Source organism: Neolamprologus multifasciatus, chromosome 23 (assembly GCF_963576455.1).
Source record: "Neolamprologus multifasciatus chromosome 23, fNeoMul1.2, whole genome shotgun sequence".
Classification (NCBI taxonomy): domain Eukaryota; kingdom Metazoa; phylum Chordata; class Actinopteri; order Cichliformes; family Cichlidae; genus Neolamprologus; species Neolamprologus multifasciatus.
The window spans coordinates 15,822,539-15,843,665 of record NC_140460.1 but is presented as its reverse complement, the minus strand read 5'-3'; the positions used below and the strand labels follow the sequence as shown (position 1 = coordinate 15,843,665).

At 37.3% G+C, this 21,127-nt stretch overlaps 2 protein-coding genes across 2 annotated transcripts in view; both read left to right on the top strand.

Annotated features, from left to right (window-relative positions):
• s100p (S100 calcium binding protein P) overlaps window positions 1-21,127 on the top strand; it is a 320,093-nt gene that overhangs the window by 237,953 nt on the left and 61,013 nt on the right. The window lies entirely within an intron of this gene.
• slc1a7b (solute carrier family 1 member 7b) overlaps window positions 1-21,127 on the top strand; it is a 52,823-nt gene that overhangs the window by 10,495 nt on the left and 21,201 nt on the right. The window contains exon 2 of the mRNA XM_085150625.1: window positions 12,994-13,073. Coding sequence (XP_085006751.1) covers window positions 12,994-13,073 — 80 coding nt within the window. The remainder of the gene's footprint in view (window positions 1-12,993; window positions 13,074-21,127) is intronic.

The following is a 21,127-nucleotide window of genomic DNA, read 5'->3' as shown; positions in this document are numbered from 1 at the left end:
CGCATTTTGTAAAGTAAACTTTCCAATCCCATATATATATATATATATATATATATATATATATATATATATATATATATATATATATATATATATATATATATATATATATACATATATATACATATATATATATATATACATATATATACATATATATATATATATATATATATATATATATATATATATACATATATAAAGCTGTATTACCAAACATAAACAACATGTTTGGTATATATAACTATAACTAACTTTTCTCAGTTATGCTGTTTATTGTACTCTAATGCTTCATTGTGACACACATTGTGTCAAATTGTACTGCCCAGTTCACTGGACACGCACACACACATGCAGGCATACGCACATTGACCCTTAATGCCTGAGTGCAAGATGAGCAGAGCTGCAACAGACCTTCTCTGCTGGTCGTATGCAAGTGCTAATCCTGCTCTTACACAGCAAACTAAGCTCTCTCTGCTTAACAGAAAAGCGCTTTAGCTATCATAATGCATCCGCTTCGCCCTGCAGACCCTCAGTCCACTGTCTGTACACCTCCCCCCTGACACCATCCCTACATTCATCAACTCTGTGCAAACCATGACTTGCATAAGTTGATGGATAGTGTACTGGCATTTTTAGCTTCTAGCATGCTGGACGCCTCTTGTTCACCACACCTTTGCAGCATTTTCTTTTTTGTGACAACTTAGACAGTTTTTGCTTTTAAAATAATAAGAGACTAACTTTGCACAGCCTGAAAGTATAAATAAGACTGGAACAACATTTACAAGAATCAATCAATCAAGCAACTGCCAATTTTGTTGCTAAACCAAAATTTAAAAAGAAAAAAAAGTAAGAATTGAAGTAAAAGAAAAAAAAAAAACTGCAGTAAAAAATCTTTATTCATGTCAACACCTTTTATGTTTTGTGACAAAATATGAGAAAAAACTCATATATACAGAAACTGACATTTTGCCATGATTGTGCACAAACACAGACACACAGACACACACACCGTTACACACACAGCCTTACAAGGTGAAAATTAAACTAACAATGCAATTGTGTTTAGTAACAATACAGTTATTCTGAATGGAAAATCCTTGACCTTCATTAATATTTCAAGGAAGCTTGAATTATTTATGAAAATGTGTCTTTCCAAAAACAATTCTCTAGTTTTGCTCTCTGCTCAGTGTTTTGGGTGTTAGGTGCATCCTCTCTCAGAGTTACAGTTTTTTTTTTATTGTTTTGTTTTTTTAATGAAAAACTGTTGGTATGAGTTGTGGGTAGAGACCAAAAGAATAAGATCGCAGATACAAGAAGCGTACAAAGCATTATGGGGTAAGGAACTTGGTTATTCAGGACGGCTTAGAGTGGGGCCATTGCTTCTGATTGAAGAGAGCCAGTGGAGTTAATTCAGGCATCTGATGAGCGTGCCTCCTGGATGCCTCTTAGTTGAGGCTAGGCTCAGACACAGGATGCTGGAGAAATTGCATCTCTCCACTGGTTTGGGAATCCCTCAGTCTCTCCTCAGAAGTGCTGGAAAAGGTAAGCATGGAGAGGGAGGTTTTGGCTAAGACCACTGCCTGTGCGATCTACATCCAGATGAGCATTTGAAAATGGATGAATGGACTTCTGCAGCCAGACTGTTTACTGAACATAACTCACAATGCAGGAATGTCAGAAACAAAAAAAGAAAAAGGAAGATTTTTCCTTTTTGGCCCTTGAAGTCAATAAAACTGCAGCAATTCGTGTCACATAGAGCGACGTCAGCAACTTTCCACAGCAGTTGGTCTGCCAGCTAGAAGCGAATGCTGCTTCATGCAACTCAAGTAAGGGAATTAAAATGCATGGTTAACTACTGCTAATCAATTGCTACACACTGTCTGCATGTACTATATGAACTCCCAGTTTACCTATGAAAAAATATAGAAGTAAAGAATAAATCACTGAGTTTTCCATTCCAAAGGTGACATCACAGTGACTTTCTTATGGTAACGGTTTTCTTCTGTTTGTTTGTTTTTTTCTTTTTGTTACTCATCTTTTTATTTATGACACATCCGTAGTCCATATAACTATTTCCTCAAATTTGGACTAATTAAAAATTTCCTTATAAGAATGTCCCTTTAGTTCTTTGAAAAACCTCCAGCTGATCCAAAGTGTTGCAGAGGGAAGGTTAACATGAAGTACAAAGAGAGATGGAATGTTTAAGAAATCAGATTTTTTTTAGTGCTTATCTTAAGGTATTTTTAAAGCCGCTTTAAAGAAACACCCCACTGTGTAGCACTTCTCTCCTCAGTTCCACACACCAAACAGAAACTGTTTAATCTCATCCAAAAAATGCAGGGACCACATTTTTGTGTGCAATCAATGCGGTAAGATACTTGACTGAAAATGACTAGGTTGGATAAGCAATGACACCATATCAAGATCAAAACAAAGAGCAAGCCTACAGTTGCAAATCAGCAGCAGGAGAGTCTATGACCTGTATGAATAGCATAGTGAAGTTGCATTTAGAGGTTGGGACACAGCATGATGGATGACTCAGACAGCACAGCAGTGTGGATTTTGCATCAGTCAGTAAAAGTATGACTTTAGATGACATACCTCAGATGCTAAAAGCAGCAATAAAGTGAAGAACAACAACAAAAACAAAGTGAACAACCTATTGATATTTATCTTTTTAAATTCATAAATGCTGTGATATGGGATCCAGCTGCACTTCCACACTAGACTCAGATAGCTTGACTCCTGTCCTCTTTCAGCAATAACCCCCCTCAGTGAACTCCCTCTGCTAACCCTGGAAAACAATATTACACTTCCTTGCCAGTGCCATTCATTTCTCTTTTTACTAGTTGTATTTTGGATAGTTTAAAATATTTTCAGACCTTTATTCCTCCAAATATTTTTTCAATGAAACAAATTAATTCCTTTAACAAACAACTATGATGAATTTCAATCTGGCTAATGGTATTTATAGATCATTAAGACTGACTCTCAGAATTATTATTCTCTACTCAAACCCTTATCTAATAATGTTTGCAAAGAGGCGCTAGATCTAAGTTATATTTTTGAGTTTGAACTGTACCCCTGTTCCCCAAATTACTAAAGAAGTGCTGTTTTGCTCAAATGAGACATTAATATGGTGTGTGTTTATTTGGTTGGTTAGATATCAAGTTGTGTTGCTTTTTGAATGCTTTTAATATAAATAACTTTGTATCTTTGGATCTGATCATGATTAGGGAATTAGGTGGTGATGAGTCTGGACCAAGGCTAACTCACAAACAATCATATTGCTAGGGGATCTAGGGGCTCAGATCACTGCAGCGCAGTACTGGAGCCTGTGTATTCCGGTCAGTTTGCCTCCCTGTATAAATAATTCCTGTAAAATGCTGTCCTTGTATCATGCCACCAATTTCTAGTGGGATTAGCTCAGGACACCGACTGTTTTTAAAGCCACCGCATCTGTTTGCTTGGGGTCACTGCCCTGTTTTCAGCCTATCTGTGAAAATGTGCACCGCCACAGCTCTTCTAGATTTTTTTTGTAAGTGACTTAATGTATAACATCCAACAATCAACACAAAAGACGATGACTGCTATTGGCAAGGAGTCTTCACAACTGAATACTTGCAACCTTTCATTTTATATGGATACCTTGTAAACAAAGAGCGGCATTTTTACACATTGAAAGAAACAAATTATTGTTTAACTGTTTCTGGTCTCTACCAACTCCTAAAGAAAATATGTGGCTGAATGTTAGGCTGAGAGTAGTGAGAATGAATTAAAAGACTAAAGCTATACAAAAAAAATGTAAAAACAAAAAAAACATAAAAGTAAAATAGTAAACTGAAGCATTGCAGGGAAGAAAATTGTCTACACTGTGATTACAGATATTGTGCCTGTAATAAAAATGTGTAATCACCTCACTGAAAAGCATCGCTGATTGAGGAAATCATGTTTGGCTGGTTTACGTAATTTATTTATTTCAGAGATTGTTTGGATGAAGGCCTGATGAAGAAGCTATGAGTGAGGAGGCACAGGTTCATTGTTTGCAGCAGCTACAGAAATGAGGCATGACACACATCTGGACTAAGATTAACAACTATGTGATCAAACCCTCTGTTTGTTATGTATAATGTATAGTAGCCATATATTCTAGTCCCATCGTGTCATTTAATTAATTTAACCTATCATTGTCAAAATGTATTTTTTGACATTAGTTTGATATGCAAAAAATAACAGTTAATGCAACTATATGTTAGAGTAAAATACAGCAACAGTTGAGATTATGTGTATTTAAATGGCAACTGTGTTGAAAAGGCACACAAGAGAAATGACAACCATGCTGAGCATCAGGTAGCATTTATGTACACATGCTCAAAATAATATGCTTTTTGGAGACCAGCGGAACCTTTTTTCACTCCAGTGGGTGTAATATTCAGAGTAGTGGTTATGATATGCAATACTTTATAGCTGTGAGCTATTGTCTGCTGAAACTTGAAAGAAACTTTTGAGTACCTGACACTTACATTACCTTGATCTAATATTGGACTTTCAGGAATTTAACTTCATATTTTGAAAACTAAGCTAGAATACATAAATAATACTTGACTTTTTCAGCCTAATGTAATGATTTTAGCAATTTTCCACAAAAATTGTTTCAAACCTCAATGATAGCTGTGCCCTTACAGTTCAAGAAATGACTGCAATCATGGCTGTAGCTAGGGAGGTAGAGGTCATCTACTAATTGGAAGGTTGGTGGTTCAATCCCTGACTGCTCCAGCCTCCATGCCAAATATCCTTGGGCAAGATATTAACCTGAAGTTGTTCTCAGATGAATACACTGGAGTGTGAATGTCAGAAAGCATTTAAGCATAGAAAAAAAGTGCTTGTGTGAACGGGTGATTGAGCCATGTTGTATAAAGGGTGTTGAGTGCTCAGAGTAGACCACAAAAGCACTATAAGAACCAATTCATTCACATGATGCGTCGGGATATATATGTATGTTCTCTGTTTGATTTTCCCATCCAGTACAAGCCATCAATCAATCAAGCTTTAATTTTAGTTCAAGAAGGGAATATTAAAATCTTAACTTTAACGAGGAAGGGCTGAAATTTAGAGTGAAAGTTTTACTAATAAAAGTATTGTTGAAATCTGAATATCATGCAGTGCGGCACAGGCCTCTTTGTTTCTGCTAACTCAAATGCACAAGACTTTAACATACTTTGCAGTGTTAAAGCATTAGGCACACAGAACATAAGCTGACATAACAAAAGTAGAAAGATCATTTTCACTGCAAACAAAACACTACGAGTATAATATATGTACTTAAAAATATGTCTTATTTGCCTCTGGATGTTTATATGCTTATAAAAGTTTTCTTTTTACAGCTTTGCATAACACTGGTAGTTAAATTTGAATCTAGTGTAAAATAATAAAAAATAATAATCAATTATAATTTCCTTTATATTTTGAAAGCTTCCTCTTAAATTTCAATTCCTCAGCAATGTCAACAATTTACCTTGACATGGACGATAAATACTTTTTAAAAGGAAAAAAGAAAAAAAAAAGAAAAAGAAAGAGATTGTTTGTCCACGTCAACAGTCTCTCTCACAAAAGGAGCTCCACAAGGTCCTGTACACACCCGATTTCAGATAAGTAGAAGATAATGAATGGATGTACAGACAGACAAGTCGATAGACTAATTATTCGATTTTGAACATCTATATACAAATACAATAAAAATAAGCCCATCTCCACACAGTAGTCTAAATAAGGTAGAGAACAGTAACAGATTTATCACATGTGACATTTCCAGCAAATTTTGTCAGCTATTGTCACACCCACAAATTGAGTTTTATGCACTTTTTCTAAGCCAACCCCTCTATTTGTACCTGAACTTATTTGTTTAATGGCTACAATATACCATTCACATTAAACTTACCCGGCGGTTGTCATTTGGATAGATGGATGGACTTACATAAACTTAAAGGGCCTTTAATTCATGTTCATATGTGATTAGGTGTCATGTTATTAAAATTAATATTTATTTGAATTCATGAATTATTATTTATTATTTAGAATAAACATATTTTTATATTATATTATTATTATTTTTATATTATATCAAATTATTATTTTTAGAAACAGGAGCAAGCAACATAAGACTTCACAGGAACATAACAGAAGCTTTCACAAAGGGAAAAGAGGATTATTATACACAGAGGAAACACTGGGCGAACAAAACAAAGGTGGAAGTATTGACAATCTAACAGACAGAGCTTAAAAGCCAAAAGAAATCCAGATTATACACAGTAAACTCTGTGGTGCTCATGCTCTAATAATACAGCCGGTGGTTCTGAATCCAGTACAGCACCTCTAAGGACTCACTTTTTTCAATTACCATTTGTATTTTCTAACTTCATAATTGAAGCCTCAATCACATGTTTAACATTAAAATACATAAACGATAAACCTTGTTCACCTTATCTCGTTTTTAGTGTGAAAACGTTATAACACCCTCATTATTAATAAAGCAATATACCAATTAATTTAACAGAAGATAAAGCCAGCCTCTATTTATGATGGGAGAAGAGAATAAAGAAAACGTAAAAAACATAAATACTTTTATGTAAGGACTTGTGTAGCACATATTCAATTGATCTTTATATTCTGGTGCATGAAGTGTAATTATATTTTAAATTGCATGATCCTGGTTTAGAGCTTTGAAACTGCACTGCGCCCGTAGAGACGACTTGGGAGGAAAGAAGCTTTGTCAAGCAACTGATCCACTGCCAGTTTCATTTTGGAGATATGCGCTCTGGCTGCATGGGATGGAAACAGCACAGCTGATAGAGAACAGCTGTCCACTGTTGCACTGGACAGGGGCCAGTGTTAAGCCTGGTGGACTCACAAACACACAAAACCCCACGGGATCTGCCGACAAACTGTCCCCCAAAACTTGCATATTAGATTTACCTCTCTGTGCTTAGCCATGACTCTCAACTCTTTTCCTGTTGAAATATTCTTTCCACCTACGCCAGTCTCTATTGTGTAATAGAGTCTGTGAGAGGAATGAACAACAAGGTCTACTTTACACACCAGTGATGTTGCTTTGGGAGTTTCTTAAAGTCAATCAGAAGGGATTTCTTTCCATAAAACTGAGTAATAGTCAGTTGAACTCCACTTTCACCACATCATACAGTAGGTGTTGATTTTGTGATTTGTGAACGATTAAAAAAAAAGCTTTTTTTGAAATATAAGTGTCTTTGGTTAGACTCTTAACTTTAAAACTATCTTTGAGATAAAAGGAAGGTTGGTGATGTATAGATGTATAATTAACTAAGACAGCTGGATCAAGTGATGGTTTAATTACTGAAACTAGAGCTGGGCGATAGAACGATAACGATATGTATTGCGAAATAACTTTTTCTCAAAGAAAAATTAAACTATTGCGATAGACCTCGCCGCTCTTGTCCTCTTAAAAAAAAAAGAACAGCCAATCCAAATTAAGTAGCGCAGAGCCGAACCAATCACAGCCGCAGCGTCACGTCACGTGACTTGTTACACAGCACAAGTGCCAAGCCGCACATGTGTATTTGTTTGGGAAGCAGCCAGCCGCCGTGCCGCCTGGGTAATGGAGGAAATGAGTGTGCCGACTAGAGAAAAATCAACCGAGAGCGTGACCGAAGGTTACTGAAGAGAAAACAGATGATGGTTCCAATGCCGGAGAGATTGTCTAGCAGAAGAGGCATAGAAGTTCCGTAGTGTGAAGGTATTTCGGCTATTTCAAGTCTGACAAAAAACAGAGTAGCGCGCACTGTAAATTGTGCCGAAAGCAAGTCTGGAAATACAATAAACCGGTGCATGCTCAATCTCTGACTGGAAGCGCTAATTTGTCATTCGGCTTTTGTCAGGCTAAAGTAACTGTTAAAACTGTTTGAAAAGTTAAGCTATACAACAAGGAGAGATTGAGAATTTCCTTTTAGTTCTCAGTTTATTTGATATTGACAAAAGTTAGTCAATTTTGTCTGTTCTTCTGTAAAACAAACTAAGATTTATTTTTAGAATTAATATTTTGTTTCTAAGTGGAATTGACAATTTAGTAGTCTGTTTTGTTTGTTCTATTTTGAAACTTAAACGCTTTAGCGGCTGCCTTTTGTGTGGTTTGCAATATTTGCCTTTATTTATCTGAAAAAGTCTCATGTTCCTTAAGTACATCTACCCTGTTGAACTTATTATGGGAAATAAATATTTAAATCAAAACAAGCTGCTGATTATCTCACATTTTACTTGTGAGCAACGGCACATTTAAATCTTACAAATATAGTTATTTGGCTTATATCGTGATATATATCTTTATCGCCTGAAATGAAAAAAAAAAAAAACATATCGTGATATGAAAAAATCTTATATCGCCCAGCTCTAACTGAAACCTTAAAGGTTTGTGATATGTAGCCCATTAATAGAGATAGATGGATCATATGTAAGATTAAACTATCTCTATTAATCATATTTAAGCCTTAATTAATGGCAGGACTTCTTTGAGCAGTCTTGTAGGATTGGGGTCTAATAGACACATTGAAGGTTTGGAGGAAGTGATTACTGAAGTTAACTCAAAGATTAATTGGACAGACTCATCAGTGGTACTGTTAATGAAAGTATCTGCATGTAATGATGCCATCGTGAGATGGTTATGAATCATTTTTTCTCTATTGGTTAGATTTTTATTTGTGAAGAAATGTGAGCTCATTACTAGTTAAGGTTCAAGGAAAGTTTGGCTCAGCAGACCGATTCTGGCTACAGTGTTGAAAAGAAAACTGGGGTTGCTCTTATTTTCTTCACTAATGAAAAGTAAGATGTAAGATAAGCCTTTTAGGAGGGCTTTTATATAAAGCAATAAACTATTTTTCCAGGTTAAATGAAGATCTTCTAAATTAATGAGATGCCATTTCCTCTCTAACTTTTGGGTTATCTGCTATAAGGTGCACATTAGAGAGTGCAGGAAGTCAAGTACTTGTGATTTGAGGCTTTCTTTTTCAGAAGCGCCACAGTATCCAGAGTCATGCACAATGTCGATGTGACACCATTAACAAGATAATTGACCTCTGTGGGAGTAGCAGCTCTGCACTGTGTTGACACAATAAGTGGAGGAAAAATACGCTTAAATGTAATTACTGTGCTTTCAGAAAGACGTCTACAGTAATGAAATGTATTACCCACTATTGAGTAATCCATTATTGTAAATTTAAGTGTTGTTAAGATTTAATCAGACAAAAGAGGGTTTTCAGGGAACACTGTTTAAATGTTCAGTTCCTATGTCACATGTCAGAACAAGATCCACTTGTCTTTTACATTTTGAGCCAGTTAAGTTTAATAATAGATTAAATGTTTATTTTGATCTTTCTTGTTGCCATCACTGTGCAGCCCTTTAATGAGTAGGGCATTTTCTGGATTGAATGAATGAATGATATTAAATCTTATAAAAATACAAAACAAACATGATCTTATTGCTTTCCAGTGTATTTGTTTATAAGTGCATTCATTGTAATCATTAAGAAACATGTCAGGAAAATCTCCTGTGATGGGTCCATTACACTACAGGTTTTAAAAAAAAAAAAAAACACCAAAAAGCAAGATAAATATATATATAGGTAGTCCTGTATTCATCTAGAGAACACGCAGAAAGTAAATTTGGTAGAGTTGAGACATGGGGCAACAATGAAGAGCTGAAATGAAAGGCCTGCTTAAGTGAAAATAAAGGGAAAGCACAAGAGACAGAAGACTTACAAAATAAATCTGGAAGCAACAAAACACAGAAACAAAACATGACTGAACATGGAGAAACACACGGGAGGCTACAATCAACAAGGAAATCCAAATTCAAAAAATAGAGGACAACAAAGGTCGAACAAGAAAGCGACTACATGTTTTCTATATTGACCATTTCTGAATAAAATGAAATCTGAACATATGCAGTGAAAAGCAGAGAAATGTAAGCTGTTGTAGGTCAAAAGCTGGTATGTCATCCATGTTAATACACTGTGCATATGTGTAAGCCCGCTCTGCTGCAGCTGTTTTTTTTTCCATCTGATTTAACAAATCTTTGTTTAATGCTTAATAACTTCTCATGTAAACATCAAAGAAATGCAACACCAGTGAAAGGTAACAGTGAGATTTTTCTTTTTCTGGACCACTTTAACATCACATTTTCCACCCATGCGATAAATTGATAGCCTGGTACTCCCACGACAGGCTATCAACTTATTGCAGGTCATGAACTTACAGTTGTTCCAGTATGTTATAATAAAATGCCAGTTAGGGGGGAAACTCTGTATATACAAATGAAAGCGATAGAAGTTCTGAGGCTTTGTGGGATTTACAACCTTGATAAAATACTCATCACCTACCTTGTTCCAACTGGAATTACAAAATCACAGCTTTTGTGACAGCCAGGGACATCATTTCATCTCAAGGCTAAAGTCAACATCAAAGTCAATCGGCCTTGGCAACACAATTGCCTTTTTTTGCTTTTTAAATGCTTTTAACAATTTGTTAATTCACCCTGTTAATTTTTTCCACTTATTCAGTCAGGAATGAATCTGAATTAAAAAGAAATGACTGACTCTGTGGCACTCCCTCCTCAATGACGGAGAAATTGTTAGCGATTTTCAATAAGGATTGATACTTTGTTTCTAATTCTAAAGTTCAGTATGTAGCCCACTGAATTGAAACAAAAAGAAGCAGCACTGCAGTAAATGTCCAAAATGTTTGATATGTCAGTCATGGCAGCTCCAGCTAGCTGGGTTTTAAACGCTAGCATCAGAGCTACCAGGGTTATAGTTTGCCTAGTTGTGGCACAGAGCCAGTTTTATGAATAAGAGAGCTAGCTTTCTGCTACAGCTGTTAATATTAATGTAATGTAATATTTCTTTATGGATACTGTAATATGATTAGGTTAAAGCAGTGTTGTTGTTAGGCCCACCCAATAAAGTATCTGTGCCCCCTTAGCTGAATTCTATTAATAATAAAAGTTGCATTAATTCATATAGTTTGTTAATGAAAACCTTAAATAGCCATATTAGTAAAAGGTCATAGCTGTGCAAGTTTTTCAGTTAACACTTTAGTGCTTCTGTAGCAGTCCTGGTAAAAGAAGAAGACACAGAGTGGATGGGCCAATAACGGTCAGACTGCTTCTAATGTCTCTTTGAAACCAAAAATACCTCAGTCATCCGTTTGTGCAACTACTTTTAAAGCATGGAGCTACTGAAAAACTACGAAACAAGTAGAAATGTGCTGAGGAGATTCTGTGTTCACAATTAGCCGGTGAGTTCATTGATCCACTTTCAGGGAAAATGTTTCTCCTTTTTGTTTCCTACTTTGCCTCTGCAATCTAAGACAGGTATTTTTAGACTGTTTAAAATTGTGGCTACATTATTTTATGGGTGTACTGTGCATGTATGGTTATAATTGTGCATAGCATGACTTGAGCCAAGTGACCACCTGTCGACTTCATATGGTCTGCTGCTAAAGAAGGTAGAAAATATTCACATATTCAAAACTTGGTTTTCAGTTACAACTGCTATGAAATGATCGCATTTGTTACGCTCTCCTCTTTTAGCCAATTACTGAACCTAAAGACAATACCTGAAGAACCCTTTTCTCTATACTGACATAAGCTTGTAGATGATGTGGTGGCTCTTAACACTTTCTCCAGCTTCTCTTTCACCAATTCACCTCCATCCTTCCATTATACAAGCTCCCATGTTCTTTCTCTTATTCTTTGTGTTTATTCTCAGCGTGCTTCACTGAGTGAATTTCAACCAGTTTTCACCTGCTCCTTGAGAGGATTCAAAAATAGAACACTTGAAGAATGAGAGAAAGAACATGGGAGCTTGTATAATGGAAGGATGGAGGTGAATTGATGAAAGAGAAGCTGGAGAGAGTGCTGGATTTGTTTCCCATCTTTTGAGATTTGAGTCTCTAAATGATGCCCAAGCTTGGGCTCTGGGGCACATACTGTTTTGTTACTTTTGAATAGTATGTATTGCTACAATTTTACAGAAACAAACCACTTTTAAACACAGGTTGCTACGTGATACTGTGAGCCACTGTTATTCTGCTGCAACCAGCCCTCATCTAAGGGTGTTACATCCATCCTTTAGATGAAATGATCTCTTTTTTCTCAAATTCCACACATTGTTACTGTTGTGAAAATCAATATTTCAAATACCATTTTGCTTGTTAAACTCAGCATAAGGACAAGAAAATGTTGTTTTCTATTTCTGCAAGTCTTATGATATTTTGTTTCTCAACCTGGCAGAGGTTGTGGGAAGGACAGTGATGAATCAAAAGATTTTCTGTACTAGGAAATCTAAAATATTTAAGTGTAATTCAGCATCACATTTTTTATAATGGCTTGTGCTGGATGTGTATTTTCTTCCTGTATGATGGTGGATGTTAAGAATGCTGGGAGTGACCAGGAGGGACAGGATTAGAAAGGAGAACCATAAGGAGGGAATGCTGAGGCTGAGGTGTTTGGGAGACAACGTTGGAGACACAAGACTAGGACAGTTTGGAGAACATGCACAGGAAGAAGGCTGAAGATGGGAGCTGCCAGGCAGCAAAGAGCAATTGCCACAGACGAGATTTACAGATGTAGTGAAGGATGACATTCAGAGAGTTGGTGTGACAGAGTGCAGAGGATAGGGTGAGATGAATACGTTTACAATGCAGATTATAACATGTACCCATTTATAAGCAAAGAAGGAAAATAGGAAAATAGTCCAGAGTCTCCATTTCTGTGCCATGGAACTGAATTTTTTTTTATAAACAGACATCTAAACTATTTCAAAAGAAAATTCATTATGCGTCACTGTCATGCCCTGCTCCTGTTCATTATTCTTTTGAAGTAACATAAGGTCCTCTTCAAAAATCTGTGTGACAGACTTCCTAAAATTACCAGTGACCATTATTTCTCTTCTCTTACCCTGACAGGAGGTGAAGTACTTTCAGTTTCCTGGTGAGCTACTAATGAGGATGCTGAAGATGCTGATTCTCCCACTCGTCGTGTCCAGGTACCTGCACGTCAGTACAGCTCTAACACAATGACCCAAATCACTACTTAACTTAGCATATCTAAAGTTTCCAGTAATGTATTCAGTCGCTTATTAAGACATACATACATTTACATTCTGCTGGTTTGGGATAATTGACTTGGAATCAAGTTGACAAAATATGTGAATCTAAAATAAAATAAAAATAAAATGATAGATGCAATAAGGCTTTACTTAATTTTAAATCCATGTGAATAGAAAAATAGCAAAATAATTTGATCAGCTGCTTACCTGTACTGCAAGTGCAATAAACTGACAGTATTGTTTGCCTTTGATTCATCCTAGCTCCATTTGCGCTTGATCCATTGATTGAACAGTTCATCTCTGTTTCTTTGTTAGCTCATTGAGTATCCAGTTGTTAAGTCTGACGTCACTAGCCGTGTCTGGGCCTAAACTCCTCTGCAGGTCCATATATCAAACGATCACTGTGGCATTACTGAGAGTTGAAAAACTGTCTAAAGTATTTCATCTTTAATAAAATGATCAGCGTTCTGCTCTACCAGGTGTAACAATTGAGTTTAACATCCAGGCATCCATGAAAACGGAATTTATGACATTTAACGAATTAGAAGTTAGCAGGAGGTTAGCTCGCTAGCTTCTATCTAAATACAATATAGCATGTCCTGACTGCGGGGTTTTGGGAAACAAATTAAAAACGTACAGCTCTGTTATCACTTTCAAACATAATGAAGACAGAAAACTAAACAGCAATGACGTTTGTAGGGTTACTAAAGTTTGGCTAGCTGGTATATATGATGTGATACGTGACCGCTAGCGACACAACTATGTTAGCATAATATAAACAAGCTAACTTTTTTCCACTCGATAAAGTTAACGTGAGTGTTCTCGGTGTCAGGAACAAATGTAATCGCATGGCAAGATGCTGTAAAAGGACCAAACTTCAGCCAGGAGAACAACTGAGATAATCCACAATACGAGGTTAGTCATTCATATACTGCTGCATGGGCTGGGCTGTAGTTACATCCTAAGGTTTTAAAAACTGAGCTTAATAAATGATTAGCGGTAATAAAAGCTGAGGGAGGTCAACAGTGATCACTCACTGTTTTAGGAGCTTTTTGAGATTAAATATAAGAAAATACAAAACATTAAACATGTTAACAACACAAAAGCCATATTAAACGCAGACTACTTTAGGCCTGGAAGTAGGATTCGTCACGTCATCACTTAACGACCGGATAAACACCAAAGCTCTCACAATGTGTTCTCACACAGTGCCTGCTTATTGCTTCTCTTTATCCTTTTTAGATTCGTTTTCACCAGCTTGTTACTTTTTGAATGTGGACGCTAAAAGCTGTCTGGTCGGTTTAGAACAGGGGTGTCAAACTCAAATACACAGTGGGCCAAAATTCAAAACTGGAACAAAGTCGCGGGCTAACATTAATATTTATTGAAAAAAAAAAATCTTCCTCCAGATATAAGAATGAATCTTTTCTTATGGACTCAAATAAGTTTTGCTGGAAAACTGAATATGGAACAAGCAAAGCTTAATAATGAACAATATATATATATTAGCTGTATAATACCAGTAGGCCAGCTCTAATAGTAATTTGGTATGGGCTGTCGCGGGCCAATGTAATTAGCTGCGGGCCAAATTTGGCCACCCTATGACTTATGGCAAAGTTACAGGCTCAATGTTATTCTTTATTTTTTCTCAGTGTCTTCTTGAGGGACAGTATGTGTATATGTGTACGTGATATTAAATGAATGTTTAAGTGCAGGTTATTGTGCAGACTCAGCACAGAGCATCAAAGAGTTGATTTGTAGTGTGTCACATCATTGTGGTGGCAGCTGTCCTGGCAGCCATTTTTGGAATTCCATAAGATACTATGATTCATATCAGTATGTCACACATAAACACATTGTATTGAATGACACAAAAACAGAATCTTATGAGAATTATAAGATTCTGCTAACATTCTGTCCCACATTTGATAACCTGGCTTAGTGATGTGAAATCATCATCAATGTGTGTGGGCAAAACAGAAGCAACTTTGGATTCTAACTACAAATCACTCTCTCTTGTTTCTTTTGTCTTTATCCCACTCTAAAAGTTGGATGTAACAGTGAGACCAAATTCACAACCCAATAGAAACAGATCCAGGGTACATTTACAGCAATATTCAAACTGAATACAGGCTGCTGGCCATTGATATGTAGTATCCTTTTGACTTGAAGTAACCTGGAACTGTAGCTGTGCTGTAAACAAATAATGAAGCACAGTTTGACCAGAATAAGAACTAGAATCTTTAACACACTAAGATAATAAAATACACAAGCTATTTGGCTGGTAACTGGCAATAAGCCAGAGGACTAATGGCCCAGAAGGCCCAAATGAAACTAGTAATGTCCAGACATCTAGCCTATATTACTTAATATTCATTAACCTATTTAAAAAGCACTTTTGCTCTGTTTCAGGTAAAGTGTAAATCTGCACCTCTGATTTGTGTGATTACATTTTCTCTTTGGCTGCTGCAGCAGAAAAAGACAAAGTCTGATTTATTAATGACAAACCAGTGGTAGAAGCATCATAACATCAAGAAAACTGGACAGTTAAAGGATTTTTCTTTTTACATAAAAAAAGAAAAAAAATGTTTGATGATCTGAAATGTTTAAGTGTGACAAACATACAAATAGGAAAACGCTTTTTCACACCATTGTCATATAAAAGACTTACTTCCTTCATTCTGTTCATTGACCCCATTGTGGACCACTAAAATTTTGTATACTATGTAGTATATACCTTATTTACTTTATTTAGTAAATTTTGGGTTTGTTTTGTTTTTTTGCACTACATAGACAACATCAAAATAGCGTTGTCAAAAATGACAAGAGCGTTGGCATTTTGTTATTTGTGTTTGTAATCTTTATAAAAACCTAGAAAAAACCACCTCTTAATCTTTGGTATATGGCGAGGCGCTGTGGACATCTAAGTTTGTGATTGTGTAGATTTTTCAAATGGTTGCATCTACTGAAAATCTCTGTGAAGCTTAAATTTTCAGTGAACTTGACTTCAAGGGTCAGAGGTCAACTTTTCTGAAAATCGGAGGAGTTTCACATGTATAACACAGGTATGTTCTACTAGGAGGCTGAAGGGTAGCACTATATATTTATAAACAATCAAAAACAACAATTTATTTCCAATTTGTATGGAATTTATTTCTGTAAACATGGTGTTTTAGGTCGGATTAAAGACTGATTGTGATGCGGAAGGTGTCCGCTGCTCTGCTTTGAATATTGGTAGGCTTTTTTTTTTTTAAATTTTCACAAGAATTGCTAGTTCCCCTAGAGTTTTGGCCACCCCAGCAATCAGAAGATTCCCTATGAGCAAGCATTTAGCGACAGTGGGAAGGAAAAACTCCCTTTAAAAAGGGAGAAACTTTTTAAAACTTTTCTTTTTACTTTTTTAAAACTTTTTCTTTTTAAAACTCCCTTTAAAAAGAAACCTTCGACAGAACCAGGCTCAGGAAGGGACAGCCCTCTGCCACGACTGGTTGGGGTGGGGGGAGTGAAAATTTAAAAAAAAAAAAGCCAAAGTGATAATTATTGGAGCAGCTTAATTAATATTTCCAGTGTAATTTGCTGTTAATATCCTTTTCCAACCCCAGTTTGTGTTTTTATCACTTTTGTCCAGGGTGGAAGATGCCATGCTGGAGATTGACTCTGTATGGTTTTTCAATGTTGATACTTGGGAACCTGTTGGAGAGGCCAGGGTTGAAAAAGGGATGCCGTAGAACCTGAGAGGGTGTTATCCGCTGGTGTGCATCCAAGGCCAACATCTGTTTAATTAGGCTGACAAATAAGCGTTGGCCATCTTCTGGTCCTCGTCTAAACATCATTATTTGTTCGAGGTCATCCAGACGTTTAAGTTTTATGTATCTTGTCTCCAAAGATTCATATCCTGTCTCGTATTTAAATTGTTGGGCGGTCTTAAATGTCCAGCGTTGTTGGTTGTAGTTGTAGTTGTCTTTTGTGAAATAGTCTTCAGTGTACACGCCAGGATCGAGAACATGATCTGGTGGCTGACCCTGAGTCTCTATGATGAATTTCAAAACATCATAATATTTTTTTCCAGGGTAGAGTGGCACCCCTGTAACAAGCTCAACAGCCACCAGCCCCAGAGACCATGTGTCACATGCTTCGTTATAAGGAAGGCCAAGCATAACCTCAGGTGCACTATAACCAACTGTCCCCACACGGTCACCAGGCATCACTGCAGACGCAGGACATGCGAGGCCAAAGTCTATAAGTCTGACTTTGACTGGAGACTCATAGCGATTTACAACCATGATGTTTCCAGGTTTGAGGTCAGCGTGCACTATTCCCAACGAACCCAGGTGGGACAGAGCATTTGTGAGCTGACCTAAAATTGGCCTGACTTTGCTTATGGGGAGACGCCGGTTATTCGGGTCCCATATGTAGTCCCACAGGCATTGATCAAGGAGTTCAAATTTCAGGCAAACCCGCTCTCTGTCAAGGAAAAAGCCGTTCCATTGAACAATGTTGGCGGCATCTGGATCCAACCTTCTCAGCTGCTCCAGGATGAAAATTTCCTTTTTTGCCTGTTGCAGAATATCAGTGTGGTTCTTGTTCACCTTAATAGCCACAGCCTGGTTGGTTTTGGTATCGCGGCATTTAGCTACAATACCAAAGCCCCCTTCTCCAAGGAAAGCCTCTACCTTGTAGTGGTTTCCCAAAATGCTCCCTTCAACTATTTCAAGCTCATCTGAGCTGAAGGATGGGCTGGCTGACGTGTGGACGAATACTTGCTGAGAAAATTCAACCGAGTTTTGAAAACTGCAGTTGATTTTCTCTGATCTCTTGCACTTCAAGTTTGAAGGGTGCTGAAAGACCACAGGGTTTTGTGGTCTTTCAGCACTCATGTCAATGCAAGGGGAACTCTTAGGGTTGAAAAAGGGATGCCGGAGAACCTCCGACGGTGTTATGCGCTGGTTTGCATCCAAGGCCAACATCTGTTTAATTAAGCTTACAAACGAACGTTGGCCATTTTCAGGTCCTCTTCTAAACATCATTACTTGTTCGAGGTCATCAAGATGCGTCAGTTTTATGTATCTTGTCTCCAGGGACTCATATCCTGTCTCGTACTGAAATTGTTGGTCAGTCTTAAATGTCCAGTGCTGTTGGTTGTCGTTGTCTTCAATGAAATAGTCTTCAGTGTACACGCCAGAGTCTAGAACATGATCTGGTGGCTGACCCTGAGTCTCTATGATGAATTTCAAAACATCATAGTCTTCATTTCCAGGGTAGAGTGGCACCCCTGTACTAAGCTCCACAGCTACCAGCCCCAGAGACCACATGTCACTTGCTTCATTGTAAGGAAGGCCAAGCATAACTTCAGGTGCACTATAACCAACTGTCCCCACACGGTCACCAGGCATCACTGCAGACGCAGGACATGCGAGGCCAAAGTCTATAAGTTTGACTTTGATAGGAGACTCATGGCGGTTTACAACCATGATGTTTCCAGGTTTGAGGTCAGCGTGCACTATTCCCACAGAACCCAGGTGGGACAGAGCATTTGTGAGCTGACCTAAAATTGGCCTGACTTCGCTTATGGGGAGACCCTGGTTTTTCCGGTCCCCTATATAGTCCCACAGGCACTGATCAAGGAGTTCGAACTTTAAGCAAACACGCTCTCCGTCGTGGAAAAAGCTGTTCCATTTAACAATGTTGGCGGCATCTGGATCCAACCTTCTCAGCTGCTCCAGGATGAAAATTTCCAGTTTTGCCTGTTGCAGAATATCAGGGTCGCTCTTGTTGACTTTAATAGCCACAGCTCGGTTGGTCATGGTATCACGACATTTGGCTACAATACCAAAGCCCCCTTCTCCAAGGAAAGCCTCTACCTTGTAGTGGTTTCCCAAAATGCTCCCTTTAACTATTCCAAGCTCATTTGAGCGGAAGGATGGGTTAGCTGACATGGTGAAATGTGTCGGCTTGGTCAGTGAATTGCTAAGTAACGCGAAATTCTCTCAAAACTCTCCAAAAGGGTTTGCTTACTGTCAGGTGAAGGTCCGTTGAGCAGCAAAGTTTAACAGAGCAAAGCTCCTACTTAAGGGTTTTTTCTCTCAGCAAGATGATGACATCACAAGGGATCAAAGGCATTCTACTTTGGATCAATGGCATTCTATTTTTTCAGTTGAAACATTGAAAAAAAAAATAGTGTTTCAACAGGGCAGGCTGGCACCCTGTGGGAGGCAGAGGTGATAGGGTAAGGATGCAGAGGATAAGAAAAGATCTTATCTGTCAGCTCATCAGCGAGCAGCCGCAGAATCACAGGTGCAGCTTGGCAGGGGATGGAGAGTGAAGACAAAATCAACAATGACTTATGGCAGGGGTGTCAAACTCAAATACACAGTGGGCCAAAATTCAAAACTGGAACAAAGTCTCGGGCTAACATTAATATTTATGGAAAAAAAATCTTCCTCCAGATATAAGAATGAATCTTTTCTTATGGACTCAAATAAGTTTTGTTGGAAAACTGAATATGGAACAAGCAAAGCTTAATACTAAACAATATATATATTAGCTGTATAATACCAGTAGGCCAGCTCTAATAGTAATTTGGTATGGCTTCGCGGGCCAAATGTAATTAGGCTGCGGGCCAGAGTTTGACACCTATGGTTTAGAAAGTCATTGTGGTTTGGGTTAAAGTACACTCTTTCACACCAGTAACCTTCATGTTGAAAAATTATGTGTTGGAAGTGGGCCCCTCTTACTATCATAACACAAAGGTAAGCCTGTGGTTTTGAAAAAAAGTACATTATTTTATTCACTGAGAGTGAAAACTTTGTTTCTCTCCACAGAAAAGCCCTCTTTAGACTCATTTCCATAAAAATTCTCCTTTTTTAAAGTGTCAATGTGCTGCCTGCACGTCTTTACAGTTTGTTTTATCTGCTCCAACTTATCTAAACGTATCTCTATTGGAGCTTTGCTCATGAATCTGTTTATATACCAGTAATATTACTAACAAACATCCCATGTAAGGAAATGCTGTTTATTATTCAACATAAAACTAGCTCACTGAATAAGATTTTGCATGAAAAAATACATTTAAAAGCATCCATTTATTTTCCTTATTTGCTGAGAAATACAAAACGTTTCTTCATTAATCTTGTTTTGAGAATTTGTATGTAGTTTAATCTTTGGTTTTGATGATGGTTCTTTAATGATTTGTCTCATTGCATTTCTCTTTTGTTTGCTTTCACAGGTGAAACTAACATTTTTACTTTGAGGAATTTACTTTGAACATTCAGTATGTAGGATATGTCTAATGATCACCGTCCATAATCAGTAGCTTTTGGAGCTTCCAATCGTTCTTTTAAAGGGAAATGAAACTGAGAAACAAACCACAGCTTCCTGCATTTGAGTCCAGTGTTTTAATTAGCCTCTAACCACCTGATGCTCTTCTCCTATGTGTCCTTTGCTCTTTGCTGTCTGAATACTTTATTTGTGTGTTGCGTGTTGTTACTAGGTCAAAATGTACTCGCATGTAACACAAAATTTGGTGCAGCTGCTAAAACTTTGGAGTTTGAATAAATTCATATTCAGAATATAAATACCTTGTGTACTCCTAGTTCAGAAGGAAATATCTGAAAAGTCCTGTCTGTTCACAGAATTGCAATATGAAGGTATATTAATAGAAAGCTTAGAGAATGGGAAAAGTGTGGTAGAAAAGGTGCACAAGCAACAGGATAACTGCAGCCCTTGAGAGGATTGTCATGAACAAGTTATATTTTATTAAGTCCAAAGGTAAATTCAGATATTTAAAAGAAGACTTTCGAGCACTTTGTGCGTCCATTTGCTGAGAAGATTTATGGAGCAGCTGATTTTCTGTTTCCCACAGGACTTAGGACCTGTCCACAGCACCAAAACTACTACCAAATTCTTTACTGATGATGTTATTGCTGTGCTTGATTGGCCAAGCAGTGGTTTATTGCCAAGAAGATAATAAAAAAATACCCAACCCAACAAAG